Source organism: Lolium perenne, chromosome 6, assembly GCF_019359855.2.
Source record: "Lolium perenne isolate Kyuss_39 chromosome 6, Kyuss_2.0, whole genome shotgun sequence".
Taxonomy (NCBI): domain Eukaryota; kingdom Viridiplantae; phylum Streptophyta; class Magnoliopsida; order Poales; family Poaceae; genus Lolium; species Lolium perenne.
In genome coordinates this window covers 148,016,562-148,035,553 of record NC_067249.2, presented here as the reverse complement: position 1 = coordinate 148,035,553, position 18,992 = coordinate 148,016,562, and the positions used below count along the sequence as shown (strand labels likewise).

Sequence of the window (18,992 nt, the reverse complement as noted above, 5' to 3'; positions counted from 1 at the left end):
TTAGCATGTATAACTGACATGTTACAAGACAGAGGGAGAAAAAACCTTTTACCTGAACACAGAGCTTAAATTGTGTTCGCCTGGAAAAAAAATACTGTTACAAGAGGGAGGGGAAGTTTAAAACTGAAAACAAAGAACTTTTCTCTAATGCATCAATCTGGGAGACAAGTCAAAAGGCAATCCCCTTTTCATGGCGGACACCTATTTATTAGGCTCTAGGTATAGGGAATAAGTTAGTGTGATTACATCAGATTTTATTCACCTACGTGGAATTGCAGCGAGCACTTCTTCTATTGTTGTAGGCCCGGAGGGTGGACAGCCCAAAATATTTCAAGTGATGAAAATCCATATCATTGTTTGTAGTTAAAGATACCATGGTGTCCAGAGCTACAGGTTCGCTCGTCACAACTGGTTCAGCATCTAGGACCGAGAGTATATATAGAGCACAGGGCTGCACCGCTCACTTCACCCAAGTGCACACTTCGAGGCCAAGTTAGCTCTTCTCGAGCAATAGTACTTAATCTCCTCGGCACCACCACTCCTAGCTAACTATGTCAAGGGATCCACTTGTTGTAGGCAATGTAGTTGGAGATATATTGGACCCATTTATTAAGTCAGCATCACTCAAAATATTATACAACAATAGGGAGCTGACTAATGGGTCTGACCTCAAGCCTTCACAAGTAGCCAGCGAGCCAAGGGTTGAGATTGCTGGGAGTGATATGAGAAACCTTTATACTCTGGTGAGTTCATAACTCCTGTCTACCTCATTTCAGCATTAAATATGATTTAAATTAAGCTTTCTGCATTTGATCAAACAAAACAGTGGTTAACTGCAACTCAAGTGGCTATGCCAGGTCACCGTTTTTCTCTAAACGTTATCTGCAAGACAACATTTCTGAGTACATCCACTAAACTGGTTTTCAAAACGAAGAAGCCAATAATCTGGACTCCCAAAAGATTTGAAACCTTGTCCCTGTTACTTGAGAAAGACCTGGCAGTTCTATATTTTCTTTTCTTCAAAATATATCCTATAAAGATTTTTAACTTGCTTTTGCCAGTGTCAGCATATACCAGTATCTTTGCATGCAGACACACATTATATTGAAGTTATACACATTGATCTAGAGTCTAGACATTAATGCTATAGGAATATGGAAACCAGAATGATAGCTTCCAGCAATGCATGTCATGTGATGTGCATGTATATGTATATGTATTGTACTGGCCACATTAAGATGCTAAGAAAATGCATGGCACTAAGAAACTAACATTTTGTATAAGAAGAGTATGTAACAATTGTATAGCTCAGATCCTAAGCATCAAATTATACATGCATATTAATTTATAAGAAGAATGCAATTGCCTTGACACAGGACAATCAATAAATCAATTGTGGATAACATTCCAAAGACATATTTATATGCACAGACAATTCAACATCCATTTTACTTCACTGAATAATTTATATAAGGATAGTTCAAGTTCATGCTTCTAACCAAACTTACCAATAGGTGATGGTGGATCCTGACTCACCAAGTCCAAGCAATCCAACCAAAAGAGAGTACCTTCACTGGTAAGACCCGAAACACTTGGAACAAACAAACTTAAACATCAAATAAAAAGAGTTGCTTACAGTTGTTTGCATGTCACACAGGTTGGTGACAGACATTCCAGAATCAACAGATGCAAGCTTTGGTGGGTTCTTCACTTCTTCTCTTTCTTTAACATCTTATTCCCATGATTTAGATGTTCAGAAGGACTGAATAGACATTTATAATAAACCTAGTTTGCATTGACATAAACTCAAATAAAACTTCAAAAGCCCACTAACAATATAGACAAAGTAATTATTTGTACAACCCACAGAGTGAAGATCATCAGTTCATCACTACTTATATTCTACCGATACACTAGAACAATAGGCTATTTTCTGACTTCTATATTGATCAACTGTAGAGGTTTATTCAAATGACTGGCTTAAATTTGTATAATCTGACTGTCAGTCTGCACTATATATGACTTGGACAGATTAATGGTGATTTGAACCTTGAAGTACAGTCGTGATTATACACTGGAGCCAACTCAATACTTGCATAACAATAAGGATTACACAATTTTCTCTAAAAACCTATACAAACTATTTTCAGGAAATGAGATAGTTAGTTACGAAAGCCCGAAGCCAACAGCAGGAATACACCGCTTTGCCTTCGTGATTTTCCGCCAATCTGTCCGGCAGACCATTTATGCACCAGGATGGAGACCAAATTTTAACTCAAGGGACTTTTCAGCACTTTACAGTCTAGGCCCACCCGTGGCTGCAGTGTTCTTCAACTGCCAAAGGGAGACCGGGTGTGGTGGAAGACGATACATTAGATGACAACTGGAATAACTGCATTCCTACAGTCCTCTGCAAAAAAAAAAAAGAGAGAGAGTAAATTGATGATGCATAAGACCAGCAGCTCCAGACAGGCATTGTGTACTCTGCAATGTAATGTAGTTTAATTTCTAAATTACTTCATCACATGTACAGGCACTGACTATGGTGTCCCAGAAAAAGCATGTAACAAATGTCAGCCACTGCTCCATCTCTTCTTCTTTCAGGTGGAAAGTAGAAGGTTGATGTAAAATAGGGCAATGTGAGCAACTACCCCTCATGTTTCTTATAATACCACTAGGTTCGACACCGATAAATGACAAAATTGCAGCTTGTCTGTACAAGAAAGCTGCTGCAGTGAAATCTGAAAGATCCACTGCTTTCTGGTGCCATACTGCTAGATTTGTTCATCACCTGACCTCCAATGATTAATCCTATGAGGATTTATGCCAGTGACCTCACTGGGAATCAGAATTCAGAACCCTCTCCCCCATCCAGCAGTCATGCTCTCAGATTCCACCAACACCAGCAAAGCTAATTTGCACTGAAGCAGGTCATTAAAGGCATAAATCCATATAACCCTGGCAAGTGATTGCAGTCCTGGTCGGATTATGCGCCTGAACTTATTCAGAGTACAAAATTAGCATGATTTTATCTGCATGCCTTTGGTAGACAGACTCTCAGCATGGTAGCAGGAGGGGAATCAGCTAGCTGACTGACAACAGAGGATATGACCATCTAAACAGCACAACCTTTTATATAAAGGTCTTCTCGGGCATGTCTCGAAACCAGCTAGAAAAGTATTTGAACATAACGAATTTGTATGGGTATCCTAAAAACAGAGACTAATAGAGAATACGACCTAACCAACCAATTGGTGCTTAGGGTCTGAAACTGCGGAAGTGCAAGCTTTCAGTTTTTGCAGCCCTTTTAAGGTCAAAATTGAATAACTCAAAGCAGTGCTCATCCGCACGATTTCAAAAACGTAGATATAAGAAAAATGGAAAAACTGCAGTGTAATGTCAGCATGAATCTCCCCAGAAAAGTATGTTTAGTTGCCCCATGGAAAAGTGCAAATCTTTCCTGGTAGCTTAAGTCCATAATTTTTTAAAATTCAAACTGGATACATAAGAGTATAAGACCCTGTAGAATGAAATCACATGAAATGCAACCTTTCACAGCAAGTTATTCACATGACAACCTACAAACATGTTGTAGCAGGTTATTCATATGGCTACCAACTGGATTCGCAAGTGGTCCTCTTGCAGCATGCAGAGCTGCAGGATACGATGGGTATGGGTTGCAGCCATCTGGAAACAATAGCATGCGAGTTGCTTATCTCATATAGATGTTGGTCTATAGAATCAGTGATTCTTGAGCTGTATAGTAGTTTTGTATTATTTTTTTCTTGATCGTGATACATGTTTCGTAATGACTCTTTTTTAATAAAACAGGCTATGTACATTAGTCGATGCAGATGCCTGGGGTACAACCTCCTTTTAAAAAAAAAAATCCTAGAAATAAATATTTCTAAGGAGTACAATGTTTCAAAATTCTTATAAATCCTCTAAATCAATGAGACCTTTTTCTCGGACCGTTAGCTTTTATCAGCAATACAGGTTTAAAATAGGCCCTGAGATTTTAGTAGCCTATTCTTTCAGCTGTTCTTTCTTTTCCAGCAAACTGACGAAAGGCCATGCCCTTTTGCTTCTAAGGTCAAAAACCCCACGCTAAGGGCACACTAATGCCCGCTGGAACATAGGATTTCTCGAATCCCATGGAAACTGACATGTGTCCTGTAAAACTATTCGGTTCCGAATAGAGGTGTTAACTCTGAGAACCTCGCAAGCAAAACATGGAGATTCAAGTAGGAAAATCAGTAGCTTGTTACCATAAAGTAACTGTAACTACACCAAGGAGAACTACAAGTTGTCTCTTCTCATTCCAGCAGCATACAGCAATGTGAGCCCAGAATTTTGCAGCAGCTTCATCAATCTCCAATCCTCCGTCCCTCTACACCTATAAAAAAAATTAAACGAGAACAAAACTGAGGCAAAGATACATCCGGTCACATAATAGATGTTTGCTCTTATTGCAGAAAGTATTCCAAAGCTGGAATTCTCTAGAAGGAATCATTCATCAGCTGGTAAGAGCTAGAGTAATAGTAAACCATGAGTTTGAAGTTAAACAAGGTCTATCTTTCTTACTTTCAGTAAAATGAATAGTTGTTCTATGTGCAAATGTGCAACTGATGTCTACTGAACTCAATGCGTCTATGTTTTATTCCGTTGCTTGGCTAGCAAGAGATCATGTAGTTTTTACCTATCATCCGGGGTAACACTGAACAAAGCCTTGATCCCTGGCCATCCTGGCATGTTGCGGTCGGAACGCCCACGGAAGAGAACCGACTACTCTGACTCTGTACAACTCTGGAATGGCTATCTGACGTGCTCCCAACCGGCGAAGAGGCTCCGACCATGGCTAGAGGAGATGCTCCCAAGATGCCTTCCCCGGTGTTCTGACAAAATTTGTTTGAGCAAATGCCATTTGACAGTGGCGAATTTGATGCTAGAAGCGGCTGTTTGGCGGAAGTTGATGCGATCCCCTTCAGAAGGGAAATTGGCAAGGCCATGGCGCCAGTGACATTTCTCTGGTTGCAGGGGTCTGCAGGTGCGGCGCTGGCATGCTTCTTCTTGATATGCCTGTGCGCGGGCCGGCAGTGGAGCTCGCACCCGTCGAACACCTTTCTGGGCTCCTCGAGCGCCTTGGTGAGCCCCTCGGGAGACTTATAGAGGAAGATTGCGTACCCACGGAACTGACCAGTGGCGTGGTCGGCGCCGAGAGGCCCCGCCTCGATCTCGCCGAACTCACAGAAGAATCTCTTCAGCCCGTCGTGCGAGGCGCGCGGGGGTACCTTGTCGACGAAGAGCTTGCGGTCGGTGCGCTCGGGGGAGGGGCCGAGCGAGGCGAGCTGGCAGGCGACGGATCGGCCGTCGACGCGCTTGGAGGCGTCGGCGAGCGCGCGGCGGGCGGATGAGCGGTGGCGGAAGGTGACGAAGCCGTAGCCACGGCAGCGGCCGGTGGCGCGGTCGGCAACGGCGTGGCACTCGTCGAGGGCGCCGAAGGGGGAGAAGGAGGAGGCCAGTGCGGCGGAGGTGGCGCCGGGGCCGAGGCCGTGGACGAAGAGGCGGCGGTGCGCGGCGTCGGAGGCTGCCGAGGCGGCGATGCGGGAGAGCAGGGCGGGGTCTCGGAGACAGGCCTCGGCCAGGAAGTCAAGGAGCTCCTCCCTTCAAGAAGCCCCTCGATGGTTTCCTCCTCCTGGCACTCATCGGCCGCCGACGGTTGTCGGTTCGTCGCCGAGCCATCGTCGCCCTCCTCCTCCTCGACTTCATCTCCTGCCCTTTCTGGCTCGGTTTGCTCCGCCGACCGCTCGCCCTTGGTGGCGCGCCGGCGCCGCTTCCGCTTCCGACCCATGCGTGCCGGCCGCCGGGAGATTTGGGGGGTTTACGGCCGGGGAGCAGCGTCTGCCGGCGGAAACAAAGGATGCGCTAGTGTTCGGCTTCTAGCAGAAAAAACAAATAAATCCAGCAATGCAGCTCACGTTTTGGGCCATATTATTATCCATTATGGGCCTTGAGCTGGAACCTGTAAGCACATCATAAACCCAAAAATCATCTCAATCAATAGTTTTTACTACATTGGCTCAAAAAAAAAAATAGTTTTTACTACATCATTATAATGATATTATTTTTGCCTAATAAATCTCAATTATTTTTTACATATTGCTAGGTGAATATGTGATGGGAAATGAGCATAAGCATCGCAGAAAATGCTTAACTTTTCTCCTAACAATTTGGCATATTTGAAATGCATGAATTTTGTATGGTTTATCCACTATATTTTTTTTTAAACTGGGCAAGAAGAGCTTGCCTTATATTGATATAGGAGGAGCAAACATAGGATCGGCTGAAGCCAAAAAATAAAAGAAAGGGGGAAAGACCCCAAGAAAGAGAAAAAAAGTCACCCTACAAGCTCCGCCAGGTTTTTAGCACCGGCTAGAATCCAATCCTTTCCTTCCTTCCTAATCTTATCCATGATGACCGAAGGCAAAGATGATTTATTGCTGAAAACTCTTTCATTCCTTTCTTTCCAAATCTCCCAAGCGTAAGCATGATGGATGTCCGTAAACCTTTGGGAGAAGAGGTGGGAGTCTTGGCGATGGCGTGCCAATAGTCCAGCACCTTAGGTCTTCCCGTTCCCAAGCAGAGGAGAAGGTCTGGACAAGAGAGCCAAGAAGCCACAACAGCCCAGATCCTCTTGAAAAAGCGGCATTCAAAAAGGATAAGTTGCGCCGTTTCGGGGGAGCATCTACACAGCTGACAAGTAGGTTGATGTGGCCACCCCCGTTTCGCAAGATGGTCGGCGGTTGATACGTCTCAAACGTATCTATAATTTCTTATGTTCCATGCTAGTTTTATGACAATACCTACATGTTTTGTTCACACTTTATATCGTTTTGATGCATTTTCCGGAACTAACCTATTGACGAGATGCCGAAGTGCGAGTTCCTGTCTTCTGCTGTTTTTGGTTTCAGAAATCCTACTAAGGAAATATTCTCGGAATTGGACGAAATCAAGGCCCAGTATCTTATTTCTCCACGAAGCTTCCAGAACACTGGAGAGAGACCAGAGGGGAGCCAGGGGGCCCCACACGCCAGGGCGGCGCGGCCAAGGGGTGGGGCGCGCCCCCTATTGTGTGGCCCCACCAGGGCCCCTCCGAGGCTGCCCTTCCGCCTACTTAAGGACTCCGTCGCGAAAACCCTAAACTAAAATAAGCCACGGGACGAGAAAAGTTACGCAGCCGCCGCCATCGCGAAGCCAAGATTCGAGGGACAGAAGTCTCTGTTCCGGTGATACGTCTCCAACGTATCGATAATTTCTTATGTTCCATGCCACATTATTGATGATATCTACATGTTTTATACACATTATATGTCGTATTTATGCATTTTCCGGCACTAACCTATTAACAAGATGCCGAAGAGCCAGTTGATGTTTTCTACTGTTTTTGGTTTTAGAAATCCTACAAAGGAAATATTCTCGGAATTGGACGAAATCAACGCCCAGGGTCCTATTTTGCCACGAAGCTTCCAGAAGACCGAAGGGGAAAGAAAGTGGGGCCACGAGGTGCCGCCACAACAGGGCGGCGCGGCCCAGCCCTAGGCCGCGCGGCCCTGGCGTGTGGGGCCCTCGTGTGGCCCCCCGCGTTGCCCTTCCGCCTACTTAAAGCCTCCGTCGCGAAACCCCCAGTACCGAGAGCCACGATACGGAAAACCTTACTGAGACGCCGCCGCCGCCAATCCCATCTCGGGGGATTCTGGAGATCGCCTCCGGCACCCTGCCGGAGAGGGGAATCATCTCCCGGAGGACTCTTCACTGCCATGATCGCCGAGTGATGAGTGAGTAGTTCACCCCTGGACTATGGGTCCATAGCAGTAGCTAGATGGTTGTCTTCTCCTTATGTGCTTCATTGTTGGATCTTGTGAGCTGCCTAACATGATCAAGATCATCTATCTGTAATGCTATATGTTGTGTTTGTCGGGATCCGATGGATAGAGAATACTATGTTATGTTGATTATCAATCTATTACCTATGTGTTGTTTATGATCTTGCATGCTCTCCGTTATTAGTAGAGGCTCTGGCCAAGTTTTTACTCTTAACTCCAAGAGGGAGTATTTATGCTCGATAGTGGGTTCATGCCTCCATTAAATCTGGGACAGTGACAGAAAGTTCTAAGATTGTGGATGTGTTGTTGCCACTAGGGATAAAACATTGATGCTATGTCCGAGGATGTAGTTATTGATTACATTACGCACCATACTTAATGCAATTGTCTGTTGTTTTGCAACTTAATACTGGAAGGGGTTCGGATGATAACCTGAAGGTGGACTTTTTAGGCATAGATGCATGCTGGATAGCGGTCTATGTACTTTGTCGTAATGCCCAATTAAATCTCACAATACTCATCATATCATGTATGTGCATTGTTATGCCCTCTCTATTTGTCAATTGCCTGACTGTAATTTGTTCACCCAACATGCTATTTATCTTATGGGAGAGACACCTCTAGTGAACTGTGGACCCCAGTCCTATTCTTTACATCGCATACAATCTACTGCAATACTTGTTCTACTGTTTTCTGCAAACAATCATCTTCCACACAATACGGTTAATCCTTTGTTACAGCAAGCCGGTGAGATTGACAACCTCACTGTTTCGTTGGGGCAAAGTACTTTGGTTGTGTTGTGCAGGTTCCACGTTGGCGCCGGAATCCCTGGTGTTGCGCCGCACTACATCCCGCCGCCATCAACCTTCAACGTGCTTCTTGGCTCCTCCTGGTTCGATAAACCTTGGTTTCTTTCTGAGGGAAAACTTGCTGCTGTGCGCATCATACCTTCCTCTTGGGGTTCCCAACGAACATGTGAGTTACACGCCATCAAGCTCTCTTTCTGGCGCCGTTGCCGGGGAGATCAAGACACGCTGCAAGGGGAGTCTCCACAATCCAACCTCTTTACTTTGTTTTTGTCTTGCTTTATTTTATTTACTTTCTTGTTTGCTGCATTATATCAAAACACACAAAAATTAGTTGCTAGCTTTACTTTATTTACTATCTTGCACTCTATATCAAAAACACACAAAAAAATAGTTACTTATATTTGCTTACTTATTTCAACATGTTTCCTTTTAATTTTACCGTAAAAGACATACCGGTAGGACGTGGGTCTATAGTTGGGAGAAATAATATAGAAGAATTTTTCAATCATGTTAGTACCGTTGAAGATTTTGAAGATAGACACTTGGTAGAACTTGCTCCTACTTATGAAATTGCTGCTGCTGCTTTAGTTCGCATGTTGGAAACTAAATTTGTTAATCTCAATCCTATAATCCAACACATGTTTCTTACGCTCGGTGATATGGAAGAAGGGGAAAAGAAAGATTTTGTTTTAGAAACCCTTCTTAGAGAATTTGGTAGTATAGCAAGAGAGGCTAGAATGGTCTTTATTAAATATAAGATGCTTGGTTCTTGCACCAATTTTGTTAGTATCCTTGAAAAGATGGACATGGAGAGAGTAAGGTACACTAATAATATTAATGATGGTGGGGAGATCAAAGCACCAATACCATGTAAGCTCCTAGCGATGAATGAAGCGCTAGAAAATAACTATGCTTGGCTTGTTCCTGAAAATTTGTTTGATGAGAGTAGCAAGCCCAAGACTAATGAAAAGGGAGTCGCTGAAACTTATGTATCCAATATACTATGCATGGTTGAGAAAACTCCAAACCCCGCTGAAGATGCATCATCTTTCGACAACACTTGATACACACTTTCTGCGCCTAGCTGAAAGGCGTTAAAGAAAAGCGCTTATGGGAGACAACCCATGTTTTTACTACAGTATTTTTGTTTTATATTTGAGTCTTGGAAGTTGTTTACTACTGTAGCAACCTCTCCTTATCTTAGTTTTGTGTTTTGTTGTGCCAAGTAAAGTCTTTGATAGTAAGGTTCATACTAGATTTGGATTACTGCGCAGTTACAGATTTCTTTGCTGTCACGAATTTCGACCTGCCTCTCTGTAGGTAGCTCACAAAAATATGCCAATTTACGTGCGTGATCCTCAGATATGTACGCAACTTTCATTCAATTTGGGCATTTTCATTTGAGCAAGTCTGGTGCCATTTTAAAATTCGTCTTTACGAACTGTTCTGTTTTGACAGATTCTGCCTTTTATTTCGCATTGCCTCTTTTGCTATGTTGGATGAATTTCTTTGATCCATTAATGTCCAGTAGCTTTATGCAATGTCCAGAAGTGTTAAGAATGATTATGTCACCTCTGAACATGTTAATTTTTATTATGCACTAACCCTCTAATGAGTTTGTTTTGAGTTTGGTGTGGAGGAAGTTTTCAAGGGTCAAGAGAGGAGGATGATATACTATGATCAAGAAGAGTGAAGAGTCTAAGCTTGGGGATGCCCCGGTGGTTCATCCCTGCATATTTCAAGAAGACTCAAGCATCTAAGATTGGGGATGCCCAAGGCATCCCCTTCTTCATCGACAAATTTATCAGGTTCCTCCCTTGGAACTATATTTTTATTCGGTCACATCTTATGTACTTTACTTGGAGCGTCTGTTTGTTTTTGTTTTTGTTTTTGTTTGAATAAATGCTTGTGTGGGAGAGAGACACGTTCCGCTGGTTCATATGAACACATGTGTTCTTAGCTTTTAATGTTCATGGCGAAGGTTGAATCTTCTTCGTTAAATTGTTATATGGTTGGAATCGGGAAATGCTACATGTAGTAATTCTAAAATGTCTTGAATAATTTGATACTTGGCAATTGTTGTGCTCATGTTTAAGCTCTTGCATCATATACTTTGCACCCATTAATGAAGAAACACCTAGATCTTGCTAAATTTGGTTTGCATATTTGGTCTCTCTAAAGTCTAGATAATTTCTAGTATTGAGTTTTGAACAACAAGGAAGACGGTGTAAAGTCTTATAATGTTTACAATATGTCTTTTATGTGAGTTTTGCTGCACCGGTTCATCCTTGTGTTTGTTTCAAATAACCTTGCTAGCCTAAACCTTGTATCGAGAGGGAATACTTCTCATGCATCCAAAATACTTGAGCCAACCACTATGCCATTTGTGTCCACCATACCTACCTACTACATGGTATTTCTCCGCCATTCCAAAGTAAATTGCTTGAGTGCTACCTTTAAATTTCCATCATTCGTCTTTGCAATATATAGCTCATGGGACAAAATAGCCTTAAAAACTATTGTGGTATTGAATATGTACTTATGCACTTTATCTCTTATTAAGTTGCTTGTTGTGCGATAACCATGCTTCTGGGGACGCCATCAACTCTTTGTTGAATATCATGTGAGTTGCTATGCATGTCCGTCTTGTCTGAAGTAAGAGAGATCTACCACTTAATGGTTAGAGCATGCATATTGTTAGAGAAGAACATTGGGCCGCTAACTAAAGCCATGAATCATGGTGGAAGTTTCAGTTTTGGACATATATCCTCAATCTCATATGAGAACACTAATTGTTGCTACATGCTTATGCATTAAAGAGGAGTCCATTATCTGTTGTCCATGTTGTCCCGGTATGGATGTCTAAGTTGAGAATAATCAAAAGCGAGAAATCCAAAATGCGAGCTTTCTCCTTAGACCTTTGTACAGGCGGCATGGAGGTACCCCTTTGTGACACTCGGTTAAAACATCTGTATTGCGATGATCCGGTAGTCCAAGCTAATTATGACAAGGTGCGGGCACTATTAGTATACTATGCATGAGGCTTGCAACTTGTAAGATATAACTTACATAATACATATGCTTTATTACTACCGTTGACAAAATTGTTTCATGTTTTCAAAATAAAAGCTCTAGCACAAATATAGCAATCGATGCTTTCCTCTTTGAAGGACCTTTCTTTTACTTTTATGTTGAGTCAGTTCACCTATTTCTCTCCACCTCAAGAAGCAAACTCTTGTGTGAACTGTGCATTGATTCCTACATACTTGCATATTGCACTTGTTATATTACTCTATGTTGACAATTATCCATGAGATATACATGTTATAAGTTGAAAGCAACCGCTGAAACTTAATATTCCTTTGTGTTGCTTCAATACCTTTACTTTGATTTATTGCTTTATGAGTTAACTCTTATGCAAGACTTATTGATGCTTGTCTTGAAGTACTATTCATGAAAAGTCTTTGCTTTATGATTCATTTGTTTACTCATGTCATTACCATTGTTTTGATCGCTGCATTCATTACATATGCTTACAATATCAAGGTTATGATGGCATGTCACTCCAGAAATTATCTTTGTTATCGTTTACCTGCTCGGGACGAGCAGGAACTAAGCTTGGGGATGCTGATACGTCTCCGACGTATCGATAATTTCTTATGTTCCATGCCACATTATTGATGATATCTACAGGTTTTATACACATGATATGTCGGATTTATGCATTTTCCGGCACTCTCCTATTAAAAAGATGCCGAAGAGCCGATTCTTTGTTTTCTACTGTTTTTGGTTTCAGAAATCCTACAAAGGAAATATTCTCGGAATTGGACGAAATCAACGCCCAGGGTCCTATTTTGCCACGAAGCTTCCAGAAGACCGAAGGGGAAAGGAAGTGGGGCCACGAGGCGCCGCCACAACAGGACGGCGCGGCCCAGCCCTAGGCCGCGCGGCCCTGGCGTGTGGGGCCCTCGTGTGGCCCCCCGCGTTGCCCTTCCGCCTACTTAAAGCCTCCGTCGCGAAACCCCCAGTACCGAGAGCCACGATACGGAAAACCTTACTGAGACGCCGCCGCCGCCAATCCCATCTCGGGGGATTCTGGAGATCGCCTCCGGCACCCTGCCGGAAAGGGGAATCATCTCCCGGAGGACTCTTCACCGCCATGATCGCCTCCGGAGTGATGAGTGAGTAGTTCACCCCTGGACTATGGGTCCATAGCAGTAGCTAGATGGTTGTCTTCTCCTTATGTGCTTCATTGTTGGATCTTGTGAGCTGCCTAACATGATCAAGATCATCTATCTGTAATGCTATATGTTGTGTTTGTCGGGATCCGATGGATAGAGAATACTATGTTATGTTGATTATCAATCTATTACCTATGTGTTGTTTATGATCTTGCATGCTCTCCGTTATTAGTAGAGGCTCTGGCCAAGTTTTTACTCTTAACTCCAAGAGGGAGTATTTATGCTCGATAGTGGGTTCATGCCTCCATTAAATCTGGGACAGTGATAGAAAGTTCTAAGGTTGTGGATGTGCTGTTGCCACTAGGGATAAAACATTGATGCTATGTCCGAGGATGTAGTTATTGATTACATTACGCACCATACTTAATGCAATTGTCTGTTGTTTTGCAACTTAATACTGGAAGGGGTTCGGATGATAACCTGAAGGTGGACTTTTTAGGCATAGATGCATGCTGGATAGCGGTCTATGTACTTTGTCGTAATGCCCAATTAAATCTCACAATACTCATCATATCATGTATGTGCATTGTTATGCCCTCTCTATTTGTCAATTGCCTGACTGTAATTTGTTCACCCAACATGCTATTTATCTTATGGGAGAGACACCTCTAGTGAACTGTGGACCCCGGTCCTATTCTTTACATCGCATACAATCTACTGCAATACTTGTTCTCTTTGTTTTCTGCAAACAATCATCTTCCACACAATACGGTTAATCCTTTGTTACAGCAAGCCGGTGAGATTGACAACCTCACTGTTTCGTTGGGGCAAAGTACTTTGGTTGTGTTGTGCAGGTTCCACGCTGGCGCCGAAATCCCTGGTGTTGCGCCGCACTACATCCCGCCGCCATCAACCTTCAACGTGCTTCTTGGCTCCTCCTGGTTCGATAAACCTTGGTTTCTTTCTGAGGGAAAACTTGCTGCTGTGCGCATCATACCTTCCTCTTGGGGTTCCCAACGAACGTGTGAGTTACACGCCATCATCCGGCATGCCGCCGGGACGGGGAAGTGCCCCCGGAAGGCATCTCCATCGACACCACCGCCATCTTCATCACCGCTGCTGTCTTCTATGATGAGGAGGGAGTAGTTCTCCCTCGAGGCTAAGGGCTGTACCGGTAGCTATGTGGTTCATCTCTCTCTCCCATGTGATCTTTATGTGATCATGAGCTTTGTGATCTAGTTGAATATCATCTATGTGCTACTCTAGTGATGTTATTAAAGTAGTCTATTCCTCCTTCATGATGTAATGGTGACAGTGTGTGCATCATGTAGTACTTGGCGTAGGTTATGATTGTAATCTCTTGTAGATTATGGAGTTAACTATTACTATGATAGTATTGATGTGATCTATTCCCCCTTTCATAGTGTAATGGTGACAGTGTGTGCGCTATGTTAGTTCTCGGTCTAAATTGCAATGATCTATTATGCACTCTAAGGTTACTTAAATATGAACATCGAATGTTGTGGCGCTTGTTAACTCCGGCTTGAGGGAGCTCTTGTAGCCCTACACAATGAATGGTGTTCGTCATCCAACAAGAGAGTGTAGAGAAAGTATTATTTGTTTATTCAGTTATGTGATCAATGTTGAGAGTGTCCACTAGTGAAAGTATAATCCCTAGGCCTTGTTTCCAAATACTGCAATCATCACTTATTTACTGTTTTACTGCATCTTTACTTCCTGCAATATTACTACCATCAACTGCACGCCAGCAAGCTATTTTCTGGCGCCGTTACTACTGCTCATATTCATTCATACCACTTGCATTTTACTATCTCTTCGCCGAACTAGTGCACCTATACATCTGACAAGTGTATTAGGTGTGTTGGGTACACAAGAGACTTCTTGTATTGTGATTGCAGGGTTGCTTGAGAGGGATATCTTTGACCTCTTCCTCCCTGAGTTCGATAAACCTTGGGTGATCCACTTAAGGGAAACTTGCTGCTATTCTACAAACCTCTGCTCTTGGAGGCCCAACACTGTCTACAGGAAAAGAAGCGTGAGTAGACATCAAGCACTTTTCTGGCGCCGTTGCCGGGGAGGAAAGGTAAAAAGCACTCATACTCCGGTCTCAGGTAACTAAGTACTTTTCTGTTGCCGTTGTGTGTGTGCTCGAAGCTATTTCCTTTAGATCCTGCAATTGCATCTTTTTGTTTCTTGTTTTCACTAGTTAGGCTTAATGGAAAACAACAACACAATGAGAGATCTTTATGAACTTTATCTTGAATTAGGACATGATGTGTTTGAAGAGAGAATTAAAAAACCCATGGAACTTTATATGCATGCTAATGGGAATGTTATTAGTATGAATGCTTTGAACACCATTGTTTCTAATGCTATGGAAAATTCTAAGCTTGGGGAGGTCGGTTTTGATGAAAATGATCTCTTTAGCCCTCTGGGTATTGAGGAGAAAGTTTATGTTGATTATGATATGCCTCCCATATATGATGATTATAATGATAGTGGTCTTTTGGTGCCACCTACTATGGAGGATAAAGTTTATTATGATGATACTATACCTCCTATATTTGATGATGAGAATAATAATGATAGCTACTTTGTTGAATTTGCTCCCACTACAACTAATAAAATTGATTATGCCTATGTTGGGAGTAGTAATAATTTTATGCATGAGACTCATGATAAGAATGTTTCATTTGATAGTTATATTGTTGAGTTTGTTCATGATGCTACTGAAAATCATTATGAGAGAGGAAAATATGGTTGTAGAAGTTTTCATGTTACTAAAACACCTCTCTATATGCTGAAATTTTTGAAGATACACTTGCTTTATATTTCTATGCTTGTTGCATTATGCTTCATGAATTTGTTTACTTACAAGATTCCTTTTCATAAGAAGTGGGTTAGACTTAAAAGTGTTTCTAATTTGCTTCTTGATGCTCTCTTTTGCTTCAACTCTTATTTCTTGCGCGAACATCATTAAAATTGCTGAGCCCATCTTAATGGCTATAAAGAAAGAACTTCTTGGGAGATAACCCATGTCTTTATTTTACTACAGCACTTTTGTTTTATATTTGAGTCTTGGAAGTTGTTACTACTGTAGCAACCTCTCCTTATCTTTATTTTATTGCATTGTTGTGCCAAGTAACGTCTTTGATAGCAAGGTTGATACTAGATTTGGATTACTGCGCAGAAACAGATTTCTGTCTGTCACGAATTTGGGCAGGGTTCTCTGTAGGTAACTCAGAAAATCTGCCAATTTACGTGCGTGATCCTCAGATATGTATGCAACTTTCATTCAATTTGAGCTTTTTCATCTGAGCAAGTTAAGTGCCTCTGGAAAATTCGTCTTTACGGACTGTTCTGTTTTGATAGATTCTGCCTTTTATTTCGCATTGCCTCTTTTGCTATGTTGGATGGATTTCTTTGTTCCATTAATTTCCAGTAGCTTTGGGCAATGTCCAGAAGTGTTAAGAATGATTGTGTTATCTCTGAACATGTAAATTTTAGATTATGCACTAACCCTCTAATGAGTTTGTTTCGAGTTTGGTGTGGAGGAAGTTTTCAAGGGTCAAGAGAGGAGGATGATATACTATGATCAAGAAGAGTGAAAAGTCTAAGCTTGGGGATGCCCCCGTGGTTCATCCCTGCATATTTCAAGAAGACCCAAGCATCTAAGCTTGGGGATGCCCAAGGCATCCCCTTCTTCATCAACAATTTATCAGGTTTCTTCTCTTGAAACTATATTTTTATTCGGTCACATCTTATGTACTTTACTTGGAGCGTCTGTTTGTTTTTGTTTATGTTTGAATAAGTTCATCCTTGTGTGGGAGAGAGACACGCTCCGCTGGTTCGTATGAACACATGTGTTCTTAGCTTTACTTTTAATGTTCATGGCGAAGGTTGAAAACTGCTTCGTTCATTGTTATATGGTTGGAAACAGGAAATGCTTCATGTGGTAATTGGTATAATGTCTTGAATAATTTGATACTTGGCAATTGCTGTGCTCATATAGATCATGTTTAAGCTCTTGCAGCATGTACTTTGCACCTATTAATGAAGAACTACATAGAGCTTGTTAAAATTTGGTTTGCATGTTTGGTCTCTCTAAGTCTAGATATTTTCTGGTTGAGGTATTTGAACAACAAGGAAGACGATGTAAAGTCTTATAATGCTTACAATATGTTCATATGTGAGTCTTGCTGCACCGGTTTATACTTGATTTTGCTTCAAACAACCTTGCTAGCCTAGCCTTGTATTGAGAGGAATTCTTCTCGTGCATCCAAATCCTTGAGCCAAAAACCATGCCATTTGTGTCCACCATACCTACCTACTACATGGTATTTCTCTGCCATTCCAAAGTACATTACTTGAGTGCTACCTTTAAAATTCTATTCTTTGTCTTTGCAATATATAGCTCATGGGAAAATAGCCTTAAAAACTATTGTGGTATTGAATATGTTGCTATGTATCTTATTTCTTATAAGTTGCTTGTTGAGCGGTAACCATGTTTCTGGGGACGCCATCAACTTTTACACCTTTGTTGGATATCATGTGAGTTGCTATGTGATACGTCTCCGACGTATCGATAATTTCTTATGTTCCATGCCACATTATTGATGTTATCTACATGTTTTATGCACACTTTATGTCATATTCGTGCATTTTCTGGAACTAACCTATTAACAAGATGCCGAAGTGCCAGTTCCTGTTTTCTGCTGTTTTTGGTTTCAGAAATCCTAGTAACGAAATATTCTCGGAATTGGACGAAATCAACGCCCAGGTTCCTATTTTCACCGGAAGCATCCAGAACACACGAGAACCACCAGGGAGGGGGCACAGGCCCACCAAACCCTAGGCCGGCGCGGCCAGGGGGGCCCGCGCCACCCTATGGTGTGGGCACCCCTTCGACCCTCCTGCGCCGCCTCTTCGCCTATATAAAGCCTCCGTCGCGAAAACCCAAACCCACAGAAACCTTCCAGAGCCGCCGCCATCGCGAGGCCAAGATCTGGGGGACAGGAGTCTCTGTTCCGGCACGCTGCCGGAACGGGGAAGTGCCCCCGGAAGGCTTCTCCATCGACACCGCTGCCATCTCCACCGCCATCTTCATCACCGCTGCTGCTCCCATGAGGAGGGAGTAGTTCTCCATCGAGGCTCGGGTCTGTACCGGTAGCTATGTGGTTCATCTCTCCCATGTACCTCAATACAATAATCTCATGAGCTGCTTTACATGATTGAGATTCATATGAGTTTTGTATCACAATTCATCTATGTGCTACTCTAGTGATGTTATTAAAGTAGTTTTATTCCTCCTGCACGTGTGTAAAGGTGACAGTGTGTGCACCGTGTTAGTACTTGGTTTATGCTATGATCATGATCTCTTGTAGATTGCGAAGTTAACTATTGCTATGATAATATTGATGTGATCTATTCCTCCTACATATGCATGAAGGTGACAGTGTGCATGCTATGTTAGTACTTGGTTTAGTCTTTTGATCTATCTTACACTATAAGGTTACTTAAATATGAACAAATTGTGGAGCTTGTTAACTCCGGCATTGAGGGTTCGTGTAATCCTACGCAATGCGTTCATCATCCAACAAAAGTGTAGAGTATGCATTTATCTATTCTGTTATGTGATCAATGTTGAGAGTGTCCACTAGTGAAAGTCTAATCCCTAGGCCTTGTTCCTAAATACTGCTGCGTTACTACTGCTTGTTTACTGTTTCACTGTGTTACTACTGCTGCAATACTACCACCATCAACCACGCGCCAGTCCTGGACAGCATCAAGTATTTTCTGGCACCATTGCTACTTCTCATATATATTCATACCACCTGTGTTTCACTATCTCTTCGCCGAACTAGTGCACCTATTAGGTGTGTTGGGGATACAAGAGACTTCTTGCTTTGTGGTTGCAGGGTTGTATGAGAGGGATATCTTTGACCTCTTCCTCCCTGAGTTCGATAAACCTTGGGTGATCCACTTAAGGGAAAACTTGCTGTTGTTCTACAAACCTCTGCTCTTGGAGGCCCAACACTGTCTACAGGAAAGGAGGGGGAACGTAGACATCAAGCACTTTTCTGGCGCCGTTGCCGGGG

At 42.5% G+C, this 18,992-nt stretch overlaps 2 protein-coding genes across 2 annotated transcripts; one reads left to right on the top strand and one right to left on the bottom strand.

Annotated features, from left to right (window-relative positions):
* The first annotated feature begins 484 nt into the window (after positions 1-484).
* On the top strand, positions 485-2,380 carry LOC127307256 (protein FLOWERING LOCUS T). The gene is made up of 4 exons (XM_051337981.1): positions 485-743; positions 1,515-1,576; positions 1,658-1,698; positions 2,151-2,380. Exons 1-4 carry the CDS (start codon positions 552-554, stop codon positions 2,378-2,380), a joined length of 525 nt encoding a protein of 174 aa, XP_051193941.1. The 5' UTR covers positions 485-551.
* On the bottom strand, positions 1,804-5,931 carry LOC127310322 (UBP1-associated protein 2B). Its single transcript, XM_051341006.2, is given in 4 exon segments — positions 1,804-2,410; positions 4,269-4,396; positions 4,700-5,668; positions 5,671-5,931. Coding segments are annotated over 3 exon segments (1,179 nt in total). The 5' UTR covers positions 5,852-5,931; the 3' UTR covers positions 1,804-2,410; positions 4,269-4,367.
* Positions 5,932-18,992: the final 13,061 nt, after the last annotated feature.